This window comes from Anopheles aquasalis, chromosome 3 (genome assembly GCF_943734665.1).
Source record: "Anopheles aquasalis chromosome 3, idAnoAquaMG_Q_19, whole genome shotgun sequence".
In the NCBI taxonomy this organism is placed as follows: domain Eukaryota; kingdom Metazoa; phylum Arthropoda; class Insecta; order Diptera; family Culicidae; genus Anopheles; species Anopheles aquasalis.
The window spans coordinates 59,744,501-59,763,834 of NC_064878.1; the positions used below are offsets into that span (position 1 = coordinate 59,744,501).

Sequence of the window (19,334 nt, forward strand, 5' to 3'; positions counted from 1 at the left end):
TGTCTGTTCGCTTATTCGTTTGTGATCCACGTACGTGCCCGTCGATCCTTACTGAAATAGGTATAAATTAAATAAAAGGCGCGAGTAGTTTATAACACGCCGAATGGAAAACAATTTCCATGAAACACGTGCCGTCCTAGTAAAAAATTCTGCTCTCAGAGCTGCTAAACGGAAATCCATGACTCGCAGAATGGCCAAAGCTCGCCGGATGAAATCTGAATGCCTACAGCCTCACAGGCACGCGGTCATTCGATTATTTACTTTGTGTTCAGCGAATGCTCCAGCGCAGCATCAGTTTATAGCCATTAGCGGTCGCTCCGACGACCGACGATTCATTATTTCGTTCCTTTTTTTCCTGCTGCGTCATACTTCTCACGCGATCATTTGATTACATTCCGATCCGCCAGTCTCACTCGCGCATCAAGCTGCCTGCACCGCACTTCCAACTCAATCTGTAGCATGATTAGGGGCGTTTTGCTTGTCCTAGAATGGCAAATGGCGGGGCAGCCGGCCTAATGATACGCTTGTACAACCAGCTGCCGTCACTTTACGCATCATAAATTCACACCGGCCACCGTCGGACCGAAACGACTCAATCGTGGTTGAAGAGGGAATCCGATCCGAATTCCTTTCGCACGCAGCTTTGTCACCATCCGGCTGTCGCGTCCCCAGCAAACGCCCCGGTGTGTTATTAGGTGAATCGGTTTTTCGGAGTGTCCTTCAAACAAGAAAATTGGCCCTCACACAGAAAACAATCATTGGCGCGGGCTGCTTTCGGATGGGGGATCGTTCTAGACGCTTCAAGGACTTGGAACACAATAAGCATCTCGGCGACTCGGAGTGGTGATAAGTATCAGACTTCCATCACCTATCTCTTAACCAAACTAATCTGCAGCTTAGGATCGACCAAAAGAGTGATTAGCACGTACTGTTAGCGAGACATTAGCCGCGTGGCTCTCATGCAAATGAATGGCGTTTGGCGCATGATTTATCAACAAATGGTTTGCTTCTGGCCAAGGGGTTTGTTTTCCGTTTTCCCAGTTCTCAAGCAGCATTTGGAGGTTCATTACCCACCCAACCCAACACAGAGCTGCGGTACACTGATAGCGATCGTGTTCCCGCTGCACCGCTTGCACAATATCGCTGGCAGCAGCGGCTGGCTTGTTCGGAGGCTGCAAAGGTTCGCTAGAGCCGCTCTTAAGCGAAAGCCACCGTGCATGTTTGCGAACCAAAGTACCATGTTGGTTGCTGATAACCTTTTTATTGGCGGTTTTTCCCCCGCTTGCTGTTACTTTTGGAGCTGGACAGTTCTCAGGCCTGAATGCCTAAATATCGACCACTGCCATGCGGTGTTCAAGGACGGCAACAGTTCTGGTGCGGCACGGTGGTTGCGGAATTGTTTTCTGCCAAGGTGCAGCGTAAGGTGAGAAGATCAACCGACGCCACGGATGGTGTGGATCGGAAAAGGTAAGCGACCATTGAAAACTGTACCACTACCGTTTGATAGAGCCATTTAAGACTGAACGAATGCGAACCGCTTATGGGATGATCTTATGTCGACCATAATTTCTCGCTCGCAGCTTGCAGCGCTCGGAAAGGTACGATGAGCTGACACGCCACACCACAACGGATGAGCACCGTAGCACCGTGGCAGTGGTTGAAGAAGTCGTTTAATATTTATCGCACTTAATGGTACGAGCTCACGTCGCTAGCGGAATGGTGACCGATCGCGGATGGCATCCTTCGTTCGTTCGTTCGTTCGTTCGTTCGTTCGCTGGCACACACTTTACTCATTCACAGCACGTTTGGCGCGTGCATCGTGCTCTTAGCAACCGAAATCGTATCGCCAGTTAATGGTGAAGGCGAAAGGAAGACCAACAATTCGATCGATTGACGATCGATCGCCCGTTCGCACGGAACCGTTCGCTTTCGCTTTCGCTAATCGTGTCACGCAGGACGTTTAAAAAACGACAAAAAGAAACACCCCGTCTCGTCACCCAAAGGTATCCTGCCAGCGCATATCAGGGGGAGGAAAAAGTTACGAGATCAAGTGACGCTTCGTGCGCTTCCGAATGCAGACGATCAGCTGATGCTCGCAGTGAATGAGCATCGATTTCGTTTGGTCACATTGCAAACCATTGACCATACGCTCGGTCGATTGATTCACGATGGAAACCGAGCTCGGTGTACGGTTGCGATCCCGTGAACGATCGAGTGAGCACCCGTGTGTGGATCAGATTTCTCAGCTCAAGCCTAGGGAACGCTATCAACTGAATCTGGCCAAACAACCATTAATCTAAGCAGCTGCAGACGACGTTCATTTCGGTCGCAAAACATGCAACCTACGGTTCTGGACGTGGCGGTTCACCATACTCGTGTCACCGCAAACGCAAACCCCTTGCCTGATGTATGATCGGATTGTGTTTCTTCAAAACGCACCTCAAGCACCAACGCGGTTGCACAGAAGTGGGATCGACTTTACCTAATTGCCGCAATACAGATACAATGTGTAGCTGGTCTTTACGGTCCAGGGCCCAAGGAATGGATCGCTCCGATCACCGATTTCGTGTGAGCGCGCGCGTTTTGGGTGGAGCCAATTAACCAGCTGGTGATCTCCTCTAATGATCAGCTTGCGTTGCGGCCTGCAACACAGTCACACCGATCGATTGGTAGCCGGTTTCCTCCCCCGGGGGGGGGGGGGGGGGGGTCCTTGTCTCCGAAACCGCCATTTGCTTTGTCATTTAATCAAAATTATAGACCAATTCATTGCCGGCGACAGCATGAGATGCACCACTCGTGATGCACAGCATGCCAGCATGCAGCCACTAATCACTCCATTCCACCAGCAGCAGCAGCAGCAACAACAACAACAACAAGTGTGTCATTCGATGTGACACGATGGCACAGTGGCACGGGATTGGGCAACCTGAACCAAGCGGGTGGACGGAGTAATTTTTCTCCGTCATTCGGTACCGCAACCGAAGAAGTTGTCATCGTTTGGTACGCATGCGCGCGTGCGTCTGTGCAAGCGAGTACGCATATTAGGAAATGCGTGTTTCCAAAGCGTGTTTGGTTGCGCGGTTGGGGAAGGGTAAGTAGGAGTGCCCATGGTCGATCAATTAAACTAGAGCCTTGGCATGGGCATGACACACGCAGAGAGAGAGAGAGAGAGAGAGCGAGGACAGAGGAGGTGTGTGGTTGGCATCAGGGAATCGGCATCGCTTGGAGCCACCCTTGGTAGCCCGCAGTAGGCCAGTGGCGTTGTTGTCATTGCAACCACCGCGGTTGCTAGATAATTAGAGCCAGCCGGGCATCGTAAAAGGGTAGGGCAACATGGCGGTGCCCGGTTGGTTTCAATGATTTTCTTAGAAGTTTTCGCCTCTCCTCGCGGACCTTCTCGTCACCGCTTCGTGGCCACCGTGCACAAAAGCCTGGCGGCCTAGTGGGTTTGATCTTGGTGGGAAACTTCCACTTCCATCCGTGGCCCAGGGTGTTGCATAATGTTTGGATTCTTTAAACACACGGAGATGCACGTGGACGCCTTATGGCCGCCGTTGCATCGTCGTCGTCGTGTTTGTCAAGATCAAAATCGGGGGGGGGGGGGGGGGGGTGGGGAGTGGTGGTCTGGTTTTTGGTGCAATGCAACGGGAAACATGGCCTCAGCAGCACCAGCAGCAGCAACGCCAGAGTGGTTCTCGATCGTTGGGCTTTTTGTTGTTTCGCAAGCAGCTGACATTTGGCCACTGCGCTGCGCTGACACGGGAATGGAGGTGCTGCAGTTTGGTGCGAAAGGTTAATCACGCTCAGCTGGCCGTTTACCTCATGAGAACGCCATCAACGCCTACTGCTGCTCAGATCGCCAGCGGATGGCAGGATAATTTGCTAGGTTATGTGTTCTGGACTCAATTTGGTGGATTGAAAAGTAAAGTGGCACCCAATGGTAGTTCGTACTTTTCGTATTTAGTTTATTCCGTAATAAATACAGTGAATTTACATCATATGTACACGGTTTGAAGTCGTTCGATCGGAATGGTTCGGGTACTGCCTGGAAGGAGTTAATCTCAAAATCTTCAGGGGAAGGTTCAGGGAGGCGAAGACGCGGCGATCGCGATCGCTCGAGCTCGAGAGTCAGTCAAGAAGGCTCGAGGAACCGTTGCCGGAAGAGCTTGGAGAACGAGAAGCTGTGTGTGTCTGTGTGTGTGTTTGTTGTTGGTGTGTTTCTAGCAAACGGAATTCTGCGTCAACTAAATGGCAAGAAGACAGGCGTAGACACTGTTTGTTGAAGGAGGGCAAGGGTGCTAGCTCCTCTCACCGCCTCTCCGCCCGGGGGTGCAACCCGATCACAGCAGGATTTGGAAGTCACCTCCTGGCCGGGGGAGTGCGAGTGTCGTTGTAGCTGCCCCTGTCCTTCTCCTCAGGGTGCCAGTGTCCCGTTCTCCTCCTTCTTCACCTCCACCGGGCTTGGTGCCACCTTAGTGGTAGTATCCGTGGGCGTAGGCCGGGGCGGCGTACCCGTGAGCGTAGGCCGGGGCGGCGTAAGCCAGAGGAGCGTGCGAAACGACGGCCGGAGCGGCATAGGCAACCGGGGCCTTCACGGAGACCTGTGAATTCCGTGCCGTAACGGGGAAAACAACGAAAGACATCAACACCGACGGTAAGCGACGAACCCGTGTGACGTTCAACCCGTGGTTTGGGAGATCCCCGGCGAACGTACCTTGTAGGTGTTGGCGTAGCTGGTGGCAACCGGGGCAACGGCCTTAACGATCGGGGCATGGTAAGCCGGGGCAGCGTAGGCAACCGGGGCAGCGACGGTCTTCACAACTGGGGCAGAGTAAGCGAGGGGGGCAGCATGAGCGTATCCGTGCGAGTAGGCCAGGGGCGCGGCATGAGCGTATCCGTGCGAGTAGGCCAGCGGCGCGGCATGGGCCAACGGAGCGGAGTAAGCCAACGGAGCACCGATGTATCCGGCCGAGACGGCGGCGAAGAACAGGGGCAGAGCCAGCTGCGTGAATGGAGAAGGAAGAAAACAACAAAAACAGGACACGATCGTCAGTCCTCCGGATGTTCGATTCGATTCACTGAGGCGAGCTAGTGGCCACAATAATAGCACAACAGTGGAACACTGGAACACTATGGGTCACTGGAGGTTCACTGCAGTAGAAACTTACGAGCTTGAACATTTTGATGGTGGTTTTTGGGGGGTGGTACGAAAGTACAAAGATTGGTTTAGCTAAAGAAGCTTGGTTGCACTTTGGTTGAAGTGTGGAACTGGAATGCTTTTCTGGCTGGCCGTTCTCACTATTTATATGAAATGGCCGGCTACGAAAACGCTCCAATTCAACGTCAAGCAAGCGCGAACACCTTCAACCGATGCTGCTCTAGGGTTCCCCGTTCACCCCTCGCCATCACCGTCACCGTCGCCTGTCGTGCGTCAGAACGACCGATCGCGCGCCCCCTTCCAACGGGTTGAACTTAAGAATTGATATCTAGCTATCCACACACCACAGGCGGCACACGAGTGCCCCTTCCCCTCTCTCACTCAATTGTTGTTGTTGGTCGGTTGATCGGTCCCGAGCCGATCGGTTGTTGCTTCTCCCTCCCCACGGCCGGCGAACGACGGTGAGTAGAGATTGATTCTTTGGCGACGGAGTAAACGAGCCGACGAAAGAGATTGTGTCTGCAAACGACAACGACACCGACGGCGATGACGACGAAGTTAACCTGCCTCTTGGCAGTGACCCGATCCCCCCGAACTGGTCACTCTGCAGGTGGTGTGTGCACAGGCGGTACGCAATGCACGCAATATGCATTGCTGAATCATAAATGCACGAAACCAACCAAGCACACGCATGCATCGGTCACTATCAGGCCGGCTTCTATGCTGCAACGACGTCTCGGCTCCGTTGATCCCCCCCCCCCCCCCCTCTCTCTACGGGACAGGCGTGCCACGATCACGTCGGCAAGAGGTCGCCAATTCGCAGAATCACACTCGAGCCCTAACCTCTCAGTGGTACGCTCATGGCGTCCGAGCGTGGCGTGGCGTGGCGTGTCTTCTGGAGAGTGCACCACTTTGTGGCCAACAGCCAGTAATTCCCACGGGGTTTGTGTTGGATGTGTGATCGCTTGGTAGGTAGTGTATCGTTCCGTGCACCAAGAACATCACAGCACAGGGAGTGCAACACCGCAGTGTTTCGCTTCACTGCGAGGAGGAAGTCGTGATGCAGTTGACATTTTTGCGCCACCAAACACGACGGAATCGGGCGGTTCTCGGTTGAGTCACAGATCACATTGAGATCGAGAATCCACGTTCCGGCGAGTAATTGCTAGGGCGCATTAGCAGGACACGTCTACATTAGCCACTGCCATTAGCGTTCGCCCGATTGGTTTGATGATTGAAGTTGGTTTAATTGATGAAAGGCGACCGTCGTTGGACAATGAATTTCAAACGGAATAGTAGGCTATTCTGGGATACTTCCTCGATCGATCTAGATACATTTATTAACGCAATGCTCACTGATTGCCTTTCACGAACACGACGGTTCAGCATTGAAATGCCGGCAGGACTCTGAACACTAGTGCTCGGTTCAATTTGTGTGTCAAATTTAATATTTCATAACATACTGGACTAGAATGTTACGAATGGTAATCATTTAATTAAATTTACCAGTTCTCACCCACCTCCCATAGATAGGAAATCCTTTGGAAATAATCTTTGGAAACATCTTGGAGTGCGCTTAGCTGGCAGTCCGTGCCGGCACCTACCATCTAGCACGCAGAAGAATGCATCGCTGACGCTGGCAAGATCTACCCGGCCACAGTTATGAGAAGCAATCGCATTGCCGCACTTCGCGGCCGTACTAGCTGGCGGCTTGTCGTGGTGTCGATCATTCCATCTGCGCGCAAGCCAATTGCGCCAATCGCTTGTGTCTTTAAACGGATGCTCGGCGCGCCGCGATATAGAAATGCCATGTCGCCATTGCTACCCGTTGCGCGCTGCGTCTTCTTCGATTTTACCGTTGGCGACGAAGTTGTTCTTTTCTTTCTAAATATAAAAATGACCGCTAATCGGTGGATGGAGCAGTTGGGCGAAGAATTTGCGGAATGACTCGCGATCCGCTTCGCTTGCACTGGTCCACCGGTCCCGCCGATGTTGTGTAATTCGCGATCGCATCCTGCAGCTGACGGCGACGACGACGACGACGACGACGACGACAAGGAGCGAACTAGTCCGGCTGAGCACCAGCGCCCAAGGGCCCCGGGTGGAGCCATCGTCGAGGGTGGCATTCAAGTGGCCCTTCAGGGCTCTCCCCTCGATCACACAGCGGGTGTGTGCGTCAATAGTGGATTTTTCACACGAAGATCAAACGTTGATCGAGCTCCAGCAGTTGCTGCTGCTGCCGATCGGTGTGTCCGGTGTGCCGCAGTGCGGTTGTGGGTACGCGGCTGTAATTAATTCTCCATCGAAACCGAGAGTGTGTCTCCGTGGTCGTGCGCCAGCGCACCTTCGCGGTGGCCCTCGCAGCGGATTGATTTCGCGATACTCCTGCGCCACCGTTGAACCGGGCCCGCAACAATCGAGCCCGGCTCGCATAACCTCAAAGTCACCCGATGTGTCAGAGGCAACTAGACCCGCCAGGCGCAGCCTGCCGCTGGTCGTGGCTCGTGGTGATTGCAGCGTCCTCGTCAATCGGCCACCGGTCCGGGCTGCCGAAGGGCCCAGGCCGTGAGATCGGATAATTTGCATCGACAATTATGCACCAGGTGCGCTCCGGTGTGCCCACACAACACCGTCGCTCGCCCGCCCTCCAAAGGGCTCCAGGGTCCCGGGGACCCTAAACGATCGCTAAACCGTCTCGATCTTGTCTGATCTGCTCGAGAGGAACCTGGCAAACGCTGGCACCACGGAATCGGCCGGCGGTGCCAGGGCATGTTGGTCATAAAGTGTCTTGCTCTGCTCTGCACCGCCTCTCTCCTTCTTCTTTGCTGCACGCTGATTTATGATTTCAATGTCAGCGAAGGTCGCCACACTCCGATGGCGCGCTATGGTCACTCGACGCTTTGCTCGCCATACATTGTGTTTGGGTTTTGTCTTTTTATTTTCTCATGTCGATGCTTATTGCCGGATCGCGGAAAATGTTGGATTATTACGGTGATCAGCGTGTCCATAACGTGGATCCGGGAGCGTGGATCTGGCATCCGGAATCCGCCATCGAACTTCGAAGGCTTGTGATCGTTAGATCTTTCATTAGCAATCGGATAGAACGGCCACCAGCTGGCGATTGTTGTGTGCCAACTAGTATGGAACAGCACGGTTTATAGCCAATCAGAGGCCAAGGTGTCGAGACAGCGGATACGATTCGAACCAAGCTTTTGTTTTGCTCGATTTTATGGCGTCCACTTGTTGGCCTCTACATCGACGCCTCGTTTGTTCGTGGACGATTTTCAACCAAATTACATCGTCATAATCCCACTCGCGGCAATCTTACTCGCACGACGATCGATCGAACGAATTGTGAGATCAAGGATTCCGGTACGCGATGCACACTCTTAATGCGCTTGCATTCTCCCGAAACCTTCCGAGTAACCTTCCTCGCGATGCAATTGAACAATATCGGCGTCTCAGCGATCGTGCGAGCCTTGTTACGATTAATCGCGCCCCAAGGCAGATCGAACGAGATCGGGCAACCATTCCGAGTGTCTCGAAATGCCTTTTGTCGATGTGCACTTGCCGCTGTCGTTGTCGTCGTCGTCGTCGTGTCACCCTGACGGCTATCGTTCACGGCATCACAGTTGGGAACTAATTGCAGCAGCCAATCACCAATGCGAGCGTGCGTGCGTGCGTGCGCTGCAAGTTTGTCACCTGCACTGACGGGAAAGGGGTTAATGCTTCTCGATCTCGATGATTATGATTATGTGAAACAGTGAGTGATGACTGGCGGACTGGCGGGTGGGCGGGAGGGGCTAGAACGTCTAGATTCTCCGTTCGATTCACAGTGACCGGTTCGCACCCTCGATCGAGTCACCCATTAGCGGCGTGTTGATCGATTATATCACGTCGTGAATGACGAATAAACTCGCGCCACTGCCGCAGCAAAATGCCCCCCAATACCAATCCAATCGATCGTTTAAAATGTTTCAGATTCACTGACGAGTGCTGGCCTGGGCCTGGCCAGCATTACCAGCAGTTGGAATAGGAGTAGTTGGCAGTAGTCGGTTTGTAATGCGATCATGCGATCGAAATGAATCACATTACTCGGTGGTAATGAGTCAGCCACCACCTGCAGTCCACAATGTGTGGTGTGGTACAGTGTAATGATTAAATAATCCACGGAATGACAACCGGTGGCCAGTGACCAGTGTCCTGTATTCTCCAAATCAAGCCAAACCACGGACGAGAGCGCGATCACGCCAACACTAACGATGCAGTCGATGGTCAGGTGGCGATAATGGATGCGATAAAGTGAAAAGTGACCAAGCGAGCCTCGCCGTAGGCCGGCTAATCAATTCCCTTTTTCAGGCTCTCCCCTCCGCCACCCCATAATAATTCGGTTCCAGGAGACTCCACTCGGCGGTGAGTGGTTGGTGGCGCTACGTGATGCAAGTCCAATGCAAGGCGAACGGCGCACACCTCGGGCGAAGAGATCGTGAAGCGAAAGCAAAAAGGGCTCCGAGAGCGATTGTAGGGCTGCGGTCGACCACGGTTCGAACCATTTGTCGGTCAATGGGCCACCCTCAGATGTGGTAGTGGGAGGGGAGCATTTGAAGAAATGCATCCCGCATCGCATGCTCCAAACTGGACCGGAGCACCCCTGCCGGAGTGGACAGCCGGTCACCACCGGTCAACTCCCTTTTTACCGTCAATTTATTGAATGGCAATGCGTGTTGAGCATGGCGTTATCGGTGAAACGCAAGATTTGACACACGCGTACGCGTTGTGGGCCCCTTGACTGGTCTGGCAGGGCCTGACCTGGCTCATTGGCCAGCGCCAGTGACACTCTTGGGCTGGGCGAGGGCGATATCTTGGAAGCACGGTTTCTAGAATACCAAGAGCGTGGCCGTTATGCAATGACAACGCCAGACCATTAGGTGGAGCAAATGGTCAGCGTTTCTCAGGTGCAGTCGAGTCGACGGGATCAGGTCTGTGGATCTGGTGTGGAAGCAATTACACAGGGACAATGTTACCTCCCTCTCTCTCTCCCTCTCTCTCTCTCTCTCTCTCTCTCTCTCTCAATGACAATACGATAAACATAAAGCCGGCTTACGGTGATACAGATGAGAGATGTTGTAGTTGTTGTGGCGTGCCGTTAGTGGAGTGTGGATCACGCCAACACCAGCGAATATGGGTCAAGTTGATTTACGTTCTGTTGCTACTGGCTAGCACTAGCTGCTGCTGCTGCTGCTCGACTGTTAATGCCGATCAACCGGCACTCTTCGCACAGCTCATTTCTTACCCGTTACAAATGTCACACTCCGCCAACAAAAATATGGAGCAAAGGAAAGGCAAACTAAGGTAATCCACCGGTGGACCGATAAATCAACCGCCAGCCAAACCACCCGACAGTCCAACGAATCATTCTCCCGGATTGGATGACATTAATGGAGCGAGGAGGGAAGGCCTTGCAGCCGAACTTTGCAGCAACTTCGCCATCGCGTTCGGCATTGAGTTGTCCTTTTTGCCAAATGTCGAACGTCCTCCTCGAACGGGAGGGGCAGATAATTCACCGGACTCATAGCTCATGCCAGGTAGAACAACTTTACAGTTGACCGTAGAACGGTTATTAAGATCGAACCTGGTGCAAATGTCAGCCCAGTTGTACCTTCCGGAGGCTCGTTCATTCTTGGTGGCCAAGGAAGGAGGACGACATGAATGTGAAAGCTGAGTCGAGTCTGCAACCTTGATGCGTTGAATGTGATAAGACCCCAGTTGTAGTCCAGTTGTGCGCGTAACCTACGCGGTTATAGCGGGACCTTTCAACCATTATGCCGACCACGTGCTACGGTTACAAGTGACGCATGGCGAAAGGTGATCGAGGATCGAGGATCTGCGGCAGGGATCAAGGCGAGATGCAACGCTACACAGTCGGTACGTCCAGTGGCTTTGACCGGGCCAGAGAATGCCATTTCTCTTGCCATCGCTAGCTGCAGAATTGAATCGCGCAGACCGTGTTATGATCGCGTACCAACGGCCGCAACCGAAGGCAATAAAAGATGTCCTCCATGTCGCGTGGTGGAGGTAAGGAGGCATAGGTTGGATGGCAGCATTTCAACAAACTGCCATTGTAGTGGCTGCTGCTGCTGCTGCTGCTGTTGCTGCACGTAATAAACACGTCTATAAGTTCACTTTAAATAATGACACATTGTGAGACCATTTTGTCACCAGTCTTCGCCAGTAGCCTGAACGGTGCGGTGTCTGAACAATCGTGACCTGATGCAATGGTGCACGGCGTGAGCAGACGCCAGCGGGGCTAGTGCCAATACCATTTTACCCCTCGGGGGGGGGGGGGAGCCGAATGGATGGGGATGGGGATCGTCTCTCTGCTCTTTAGCGATCGCTGGTCCTGTAAGACCTACTCGGGTGGTGGAGGCCACAAAGCGAGCGAGCCAAAATATCGAGGACGGTTTATGAATAACGCTTAGTCGTGGTGGCCCGGATTGCCCGATGCTACTCCGAGCGTAACCGTGGAGCTGTCGCTCCAGCGCCTGCCACGGGAAAAACGATAAACATTCCGACCCACCTTCTGCTAGTGCTGCTGCTGCTGCTGCTGCGACAATGGTTACAATATGTGGAGGATTGCGAAAAGCGTCATACTTCGCATACGGAAATAGCCCACGAGCATATGGACATTCCTCGCCTGTCGTGAGAGCGAATTGAGGAAACGCCATCAATCCGAACAGCGGCATGGAATCGTCTTGGCTGGCTGAGCGGTCCGCGCGTGTCCTTGAGACAGTTTTGTGTTTTAGTTTTCATTTTCGCTCCTAAACGCAGCATGCCTTGAGTACGGAATGGCAGCGAATGGGAATGCCAACGGAGTGGTGGCGGTGTCGTTGTCAAGGCACGTCTTCAGCCGCCGAGCGACGGTTTCAATTGTGAATCCGTGAATCAATTCAAAGCTTCCCCTCTCTACACGCCTTCCAGCGATGAACGACGTGATAGTTGTTGGCGTGTTTCCGAAGTTTCAAACAAAAACGTTCACCAACCGGAGAGACCTTTACTAGATTTTACAAAAAGTGGTGGTTCATAACAAGGACCCACCGCGTCGCACGTGTACCTCAACGAAACGAAAGGAAACGCAACGATCGACGGTAGCAATTATCGGCAATTTTCCTATTTCTAAGCAGATTAAGTAATTATACATGTGTGTTTGTCTGACGGTTGACCGGAGTGTTTGCCGTTCGAGGAGTTCGAGGTTTAGACGCGTGACTCAACGCGCTCGATCTCAGATGTTAATCCCGCGTACTAGCGACTGACCTGATGGCTAATCGTTTCATCGACTAGCGCGTGTTCTGCTGCTGCTGCTTCATGATCGATCTCTGTCGATCGGTCGCTAAATGGATGATGAAGGCACATCAATTCTCGAATCAGATTGCATCTCGTTGATCGTACTCCATGTGGGCACCACCAGCACATTGTGGCAACCAGTTTTCAGCTGAACAAAAGTGAAGTAACTCTCCCCACACAAGAAAGTCACCGGCACTATCGCGTGGCGCGACGGGGAGGTTGATAAGAAAAAGGGCAACATAACGGCTTCCTGCCGGATGCTTGAACCAGATCACCGTCTGGGTGTGGCTGGTGCGTGGCTCGTGGTGCGTTCACCGTTTACGCACTTAATAAATTCGTGAAAGCCCACCTCGCCCGTTCACCTAATCCGTGCGACGGTCCGCTTATTATTTCTATTGCAATCACTGAGCGACGCGTTGCGCTGGGCCAGTAGCACCGTCCAGCTACGATCGCTGATCGGGTTGATATAGCAATAGCGCAGAGAGAGAGAGCAAATAATATCCTTTACATATGGTTCCACTTCTTAATCCAAAGACGCTGCTATTTACGGGTAAACATTTAATAAAGCAATCAATATGCAGATGCAGTTGCTTCTGGGGATACTGAGGGGGTTTGCACACTATTCAACTCTTTAATGTTCACTATTTATGATCACTCTCTCGCCCTGTCAATTGAATATGAAGCACACAAACACGTGACACCCAAGGTGTTTTGGATCCCATTTACAAATGGAACGAGACGGAGCTCGTTTGTTGCGGCGTGGAGATTGGCGAATAAAAAAAAAAGACACCCAGCCACTTATTGATTGGTCGGTCCCAATTATAACTGAAAACCCCATTTGCATCAGTCGCCCCCAAACGCGACGATGGTGAGGCAAATCGAGAACCCGTGCAAATCATACGTACGCACCACGATCGTTCGGTCGTGGGACTGCGGGACCGCTGCCCCGCTGATAAATTAAATCCTAATGGTAACGTTTTGTTAGTGCACTCGCACAGCGCAACCGAAAGCCTCCCAAATGCCCGAAAGGAACCTCTGAACCGGGGGTCGCTGATCGCGCGGCCCTAGTGCCCTTTCACGCGCACTGCGCTACGCTCTGGCTGTAGTCGACTAGATCCCTTGTGGACTGGTTTGTGGACACCAGTCCTTCGCTGGCCGGTGAGCTAGCAGCGACCCTCGCTACTGACCACTGACGCTTTGGTATAAATTTAATCATCGACGCAGCATTGCAACATTGCAGCAGCAGCAACAGCAGCCAGGTCCAATTGCGGTCCTACCTTGCCATCATCCCCCTTGGTTCGGTTCGCCACAAGTTCGAAATTGAAGTGCAACCATGCGTAACGCACAGCCAAGGACCAGGATGATTGGATTGGAAGTTGGAGCGGCTCGCGACTCCAGTGCGCATTTGCTGCCCACATGGTGATAGGCAGAGAAACAGCATGTTCGCTGTCACAAAGATAAAGGCACTCTCTGCCGACACGATTGGTGTTGTGGGCGCAGTATTTAACACTTCATTCGGATTACAAACGCAAGGCACGCTTGACCCCTTTTTACTGCTCTACTTTTAGTTCTATTTGAAAACGTAGTTCTGTTCTTTGCCGCTCTTATCTGATGGAGGATTTTATCAACGTTTGAAGCTTCAAACTACCACCTACTATTTCCTTAGCTCACTGTCTGATTAACTCACCAGGGAGGACATGTCTGGATAAGTGTGATAAATTGTGCCTAATTGTGCTGCTGTCGCATTATGGATCCTTCGAATGATCAGCCTTGCCAGCCAGCCTTCGCAAATACTGTCAATAGCGGACCACACCGTGTACGGCTTATCATTCAAGAATCATTCTGTGGAATGCGAGTTGACCACGCATTAAGGTCAACATCATGATGCCGTCCGGCATCACGGATCGGTAGAAACAAAAGCAACACCTTAGTCCAACGTGCGCCAGTGCGGGGTCGTAATTACGCAATTGGCACCCGCCATCCCCAGCTATCGACGAGAAAAAAAGGGTTCTATGCCCAGTGCCGCGAACGATAAATCATATTCTCGGGTCGCGCGCAGACCCGCCGGACACCGCCACTGACGCGTTCAATGATCGCGCGCTCGCTTGATCGCGCACTCCTTCGACAGAACGACTGGTTCAATCCACTGGCTGGACTGGCCGTGAGATGTGCTGCCAGAGAGAGAGAGAGAGAGAGAGAGAGAGAGAGAGAGAGAGAGAGAGATCGACATTGTCGGCCACGCCGGGATTTCATAACATTTATGAGAATGTTATAAAACATTGATTAATGGCCACTTTCGTTGCGTTTTTCATTTTGACAGTCCAGTTGGAATGGAATTGGCCGCGACCAAGAGATGATCTAGAATTGTGGCATTATCGTAGGGTGGGCCACCGCAGGCGCTTGGCTGTTAGGGTCCTAAAGGCACGAAAAAGGGCACGAACAGTGTACGTATGCAGATGCGTGGTATGAAAAATATCGCTCTATCTCTCGAGTAAAGCTGGCCAATGTCTCACCATTGCCGTTATCTTAGCGTGTGGTTAAGGGTCATAGTTTGATCAAAGTTATGGCATTGCGTTCAAACGCTTGTCTTGTAAAAAAATGAAATGGGAGGGGGGGGGGGGGAACAAGCGCGCGTTGCTTGCGTGTCTTTCATCCAGACGATAGAAGGAACAGTGTGGTTCAATTTAGCAATCAAATCGCTTGCTCATTGACCAGAGCGTATTATGAATCGACCCCTTGCTCGAGATCCGCTTCTCGTTTATTTAACTCAAATCCAGAAGTGAAGACTGAATTTCTTCGAATTAAAACCTCACACCATTGTCGAAAAACATTATCGCCTGACGGAACACTTTGTGTTCCACCATCTGGGCAACAGATTTGCGCTCTGACGCTAGATAGCGAACGATCACACTTGTCGCTGTTAATTTATGTCACAGAATCTTCTCCAGAGATGGTGTCCAACTCATCAAAAACAATAGTTGGCACTGTTCCAGTGCTACTCACTAGAACGACGATCGTCAACGCTCACGAATGGCTGCATGGATTCGCAAAAGAAGAGGAATACGAAAGCGACCATCCGAATGATCGCATGAATCGAGCGACGAACGATTTTGGGTGGAAGCAAGGCCCAAGGCAGGAATGCTGGGGATGCTCGCATCTGCAACGCATATGGTTGATACATTAATTTTCCCCCAATGGAATTAAATGTCAGCGATCGTCGTGGAGCTGGTTGAATAGTCAGTCGATCAGAAGATGTTGCTCGTTGTTTCAGTATCAGTTGAGAGTTCTTCTAGTGTGGATTGAGATAGTGAGAAAGAGCGTCCAATATGTGGAGCCAGTAGTGTATTCAACTAGGAAGTATTGAAAGATGCTACTCAAGATGTGCCAGGTTGATCTGAAAAGGTTTGCTTACTATAGTCCCGGCCTTCCAAAAAGTGTCTCCTTACTGAAAAATCGTAATGCGGATTGAATTCGATGTTCTCTCTATTCCATGCACCTGCTTCTGCGCGACCCTTGTCAGACTGCTGGTACTGTCACTGTGTGTCGTAGCCGTTGTACGATCGCGTAAGTGATGCACTCTCTCAATGCTTGCAATCATCCCCTAACGAGATATCGGTATGCGTTCCGTTCCCTTCACCAGAACTGGATCAATCCGAGGAGGAGGAAGAGGAATATGAGGAAGGTCCGTGTGGCCGCTGGAGACCGGGCGATGTCGATCTCCGGTCGTTCGATTTGATCCGCGAGTTTCGGTTGGATCAGATCGAAGAGCGGAGCAAGTACATTCACCGACGCCAGGGCACCAACGAGTACCAGACGGCCTATCGGTTCGAGAAGGAGGCGAACCTTACGATGCGCTCGATCGAGGCGTTCCCGCTCGGTTTGCCGCAGCAGTTCTCCTTCGAGTGTACGTACCGCATCGAGGACGAGGGTGACTCATCGTGGCACCTGTTCGAGGTGACGAACGAGGTGCAGGAGAGCCAGCTGGCCATCACTCTCAATCCGGGGCGCCAGGTCCTGCAAATCGGACTTCCGGCCACGGAAGGTGAACAGCAGATCGTCGAGTATCATCATACGTCGGTACGTGGTTGGTGTGACGCTGGCAGAGATGTTCCTTCGTTATCATTGACTTCCCTTCCCTTATGCCCTGCTCCTATGCATCGCAGCTGTTTGATCATCGTTGGCATAAAATCATGCTCGGCGTAACCAACGATTACCTGAACCTGTGGGTTGACTGTCGCCCCGTGCGTGACATCGATGGCAATCTGAATGTACCGCTGCAACCGAGGGATCGATTCGACATTGCCGATGGTTACGTGTCCATCTCGCGGTTCGCGCAAACCTCCGTTTTCGACCCAGAATCGCCCGTCATCGATCTGCAGTGGATGGTGATGAACTGTGATCCGACGCGACCGGCCCGTGGAAACTGTGATGAGCTTCCTGTGTACGATGTGGCATCACTGACGGCAAATCTTCCGGTCGGACCAACACCACCACCGCCGAACTGCAACGCCGTCTGTCCGCCGGGTTACAACGGAACGGATGTATGATCTGCTCGCTATGGACTATCCCATGAGCGATCTCACTGATGTAGATCTTGTTTTCTTTCGTTTCCCAGGGACGACCAGGCACTCCCGGATTGCCAGGGTTACCGGGCATTAAGGGAGAGGCTGGACGACGGGTATGAAATCGAGTCGCCATCAATCTGTTTCCAGAAGAACGGGCCGTAACTTCTCCCTCTTTCCTAGGGACCTCCGGGACCGCAAGGATTGGAAGGGCCAGCCGGCATATCGGTGCCAGGACCGAAAGGAGAGAAGGGCAGCGTTGGCGTCGGATTTCCGGGCTTACCAGGGCCGAAGGGAGAACCCGGTGTTGCTGCTGCCGCTGGAGCTGCCGTTGCTGGACCACAAGGAGCGAGAGGTCGCGATGGTCGCCCAGGGCCAATCGGACCACCGGGTGTTGGAATCCCCGGTGAAAAAGGTGAACGTGGCGAACCGGGACGCGATGGACAATCGGTGCCAGGCCCTAGGGGTCTCATTGGACCTCCGGGAGTCCGTGGACCACCCGGAAACGATGGTTTTCCTGGGCTGGATGGAGCGAAGGTAAGGGTGAGCGTTTCGGCCTCCGTTCAGAACGTTCCCTCACCGTCGATTTACACTTCCACAGGGTGATCGTGGAGAAGTGGGGCCAAGGGGAGAACCCGGAAACGGTCTTCCCGGTATGCCAGGACTAAAGGGGGCCAAGGGAGAACCAGGAACGGTGACATCAGCTGGTGCAGGAGCTGTAGGTCCACCAGGACGCGACGGACTAGATGGCGCCAAGGGAGAGAAAGGAGAATCGGGATTACGCGGTCTGCCGGGTGTACAAGGATTGCCAGGCCTGCCTGGTGCACCGGGTCTCCCGGGCCCGCCAGGACCCCCTGGAGAGGCAGGTGGTGGTGGAGGCAACGCAGACAGTGGTGCCGGTACTGGTGGCCGGTACCACGAGAACCTCATGTCATACAGTCACCAAGGGCCGGTCGGTTATGCTGGCATTCCTGGCGAACGTGGTGCTGGTGGATTACGGGGACCGCAAGGAGCTCCCGGAATGCCAGGTCTTCCGGGCCTCGATGGAGCACCGGGTCCTCAAGGGGTGGCAGGCCAACCGGGACAGGTGGGAGCGACCGGATTGCCAGGAATTCCGGGGCGCAGCTATACCGAGTCCGAGGTGCAAGACATCTGCCGTGCGGTGCTCCGCGAACAGTTGGCTGAGCTGACCGAGGGTTTAATCGGACCACCGGGACCACCAGGGGAATCGAAACCGGGCAAACCTGGCCTTCCTGGCCGGCCTGGCGAAAAGGGTGAGCGTGGATATCCTGGTTTCACCGGCGATCGTGGCATACCGGGAGAAGCTGGTCGTCCGGGAGTTGCGGGTCCTGCAGGCGAAAGAGGGGAACCGGGCTTACCGGGAGAAAGAGGACGGGATGGCGTCGGAATTGTGGGTCCCGTTGGTCCAGTTGGACTGCCAGGGCTACCGGGTGAGTCGATAGTTGGACCACCAGGACGTGCCGGAGTACGTGGTGAGCCGGGTAAACCAGGTAAGGAACAACTGCATTCAGTAACGCCCGAGATAGATCGAGAGCAAAGCACAGCAAGCTCAATTCTCTTCGCAAAACCTTTTTTAGGACACCCCGGCGTTCGTGGTGCACCAGGTGTTCCGGGCGTTTGCCCGAACGATTGCTACATGGCGGCCGCAGCCGCTGCCCAGAGCTTCCGTGCCAACAATCAGCAAACCAAAGGACCCAACTACTAGCCGAGCGGTCGTTCGGCGTTCTGCTTCTGTGTAGAGGGGCCACGAGAAGCCCATCGACGAGATTCAATAAAATTCCCTTTTTTGCACTTCCTCCGCCGTGTTCTAATTGCTACACTAACCTCACTTAATCTCTGACACCGATAGCCTCCAAAGCACGTAGCTAGAGGCCAATCGGCACTCGAGTCAGGATGTTGATTCATCGAGGTACCGAGACAGCAAGGAAAGCAGGAAAAAATCGAATGAAAATGGACCTCAAATTACCAACAATTAGTGCGCACTGGTGCTGGTGGTGGTGCCGCTGCTGCCGGAGTCTGGGTCCGGGTCGGTGCCGTAATCTGTTGCCGTCACCTTCACTCAAGGCCAGGCCACAGGTAATGAGACAGATACGTGGGAGTTGTGCTAGCGGGGATCCCAGAGCCAGCACAGAGACAAGGAAATCAATTAAGTAACCGAAGGTCTCTCGATTGCGCCTGACCCTTGCGGCCTATCGCCGCGTTGCCGGGCCAAAGGGCCTCATCAGAAAGGGCACCTCAGCAGATACGTGTCA

The 19,334-nt window shown here is 53.1% G+C and overlaps 2 protein-coding genes across 2 annotated transcripts; one reads left to right on the forward strand and one right to left on the reverse strand.

Moving 5' to 3' along the window:
• Positions 1–3,948: 3,948 nt before the first annotated feature.
• On the reverse strand, positions 3,949–5,286 carry LOC126574862 (cuticle protein 38-like). Its single transcript, XM_050235259.1, has 3 exons — positions 5,169–5,286; positions 4,715–5,002; positions 3,949–4,601 (listed from the first exon to the last, which is right to left on the reverse strand). Exons 1-3 carry the CDS (start codon positions 5,178–5,180, stop codon positions 4,473–4,475), a joined length of 429 nt encoding a protein of 142 aa, XP_050091216.1. The 5' UTR covers positions 5,181–5,286; the 3' UTR covers positions 3,949–4,472.
• A 10,491-nt stretch (positions 5,287–15,777) lies between these two features.
• On the forward strand, positions 15,778–18,877 carry LOC126575578 (collagen alpha-2(I) chain-like). Its single transcript, XM_050236335.1, has 8 exons — positions 15,778–15,901; positions 16,020–16,063; positions 16,140–16,576; positions 16,663–17,040; positions 17,115–17,177; positions 17,245–17,598; positions 17,663–18,572; positions 18,660–18,877. The coding sequence occupies exons 1-8, from the start codon at positions 15,867–15,869 to the stop codon at positions 18,785–18,787; spliced, it is 2,349 nt and encodes a 782-aa protein (XP_050092292.1). The 5' UTR covers positions 15,778–15,866; the 3' UTR covers positions 18,788–18,877.
• The last annotated feature ends 457 nt before the right edge of the window (positions 18,878–19,334 follow it).

What these genes read in the sequence shown, in the direction of transcription:
- LOC126574862 (XM_050235259.1), bottom strand. An exon ending in GCTACGCCAACACCTACAAG is followed by an intron (nt 4,602 to 4,714) that starts GTACGTTCGCCG and finishes CGGAATTCACAG; the next exon opens with GTCTCCGTGAAGGCCCCGGT.
- LOC126575578 (XM_050236335.1), top strand. Translation starts at nt 15,867, where the DNA reads ATGCTACTCAAGATGTGCCAGGTTGATCTGAAAAG. An exon ending in TCGAGTATCATCATACGTCG is followed by an intron (nt 16,577 to 16,662) that starts GTACGTGGTTGG and finishes TATGCATCGCAG; the next exon opens with CTGTTTGATCATCGTTGGCA. An exon ending in CGGGTTACAACGGAACGGAT is followed by an intron (nt 17,041 to 17,114) that starts GTATGATCTGCT and finishes TTCGTTTCCCAG; the next exon opens with GGACGACCAGGCACTCCCGG.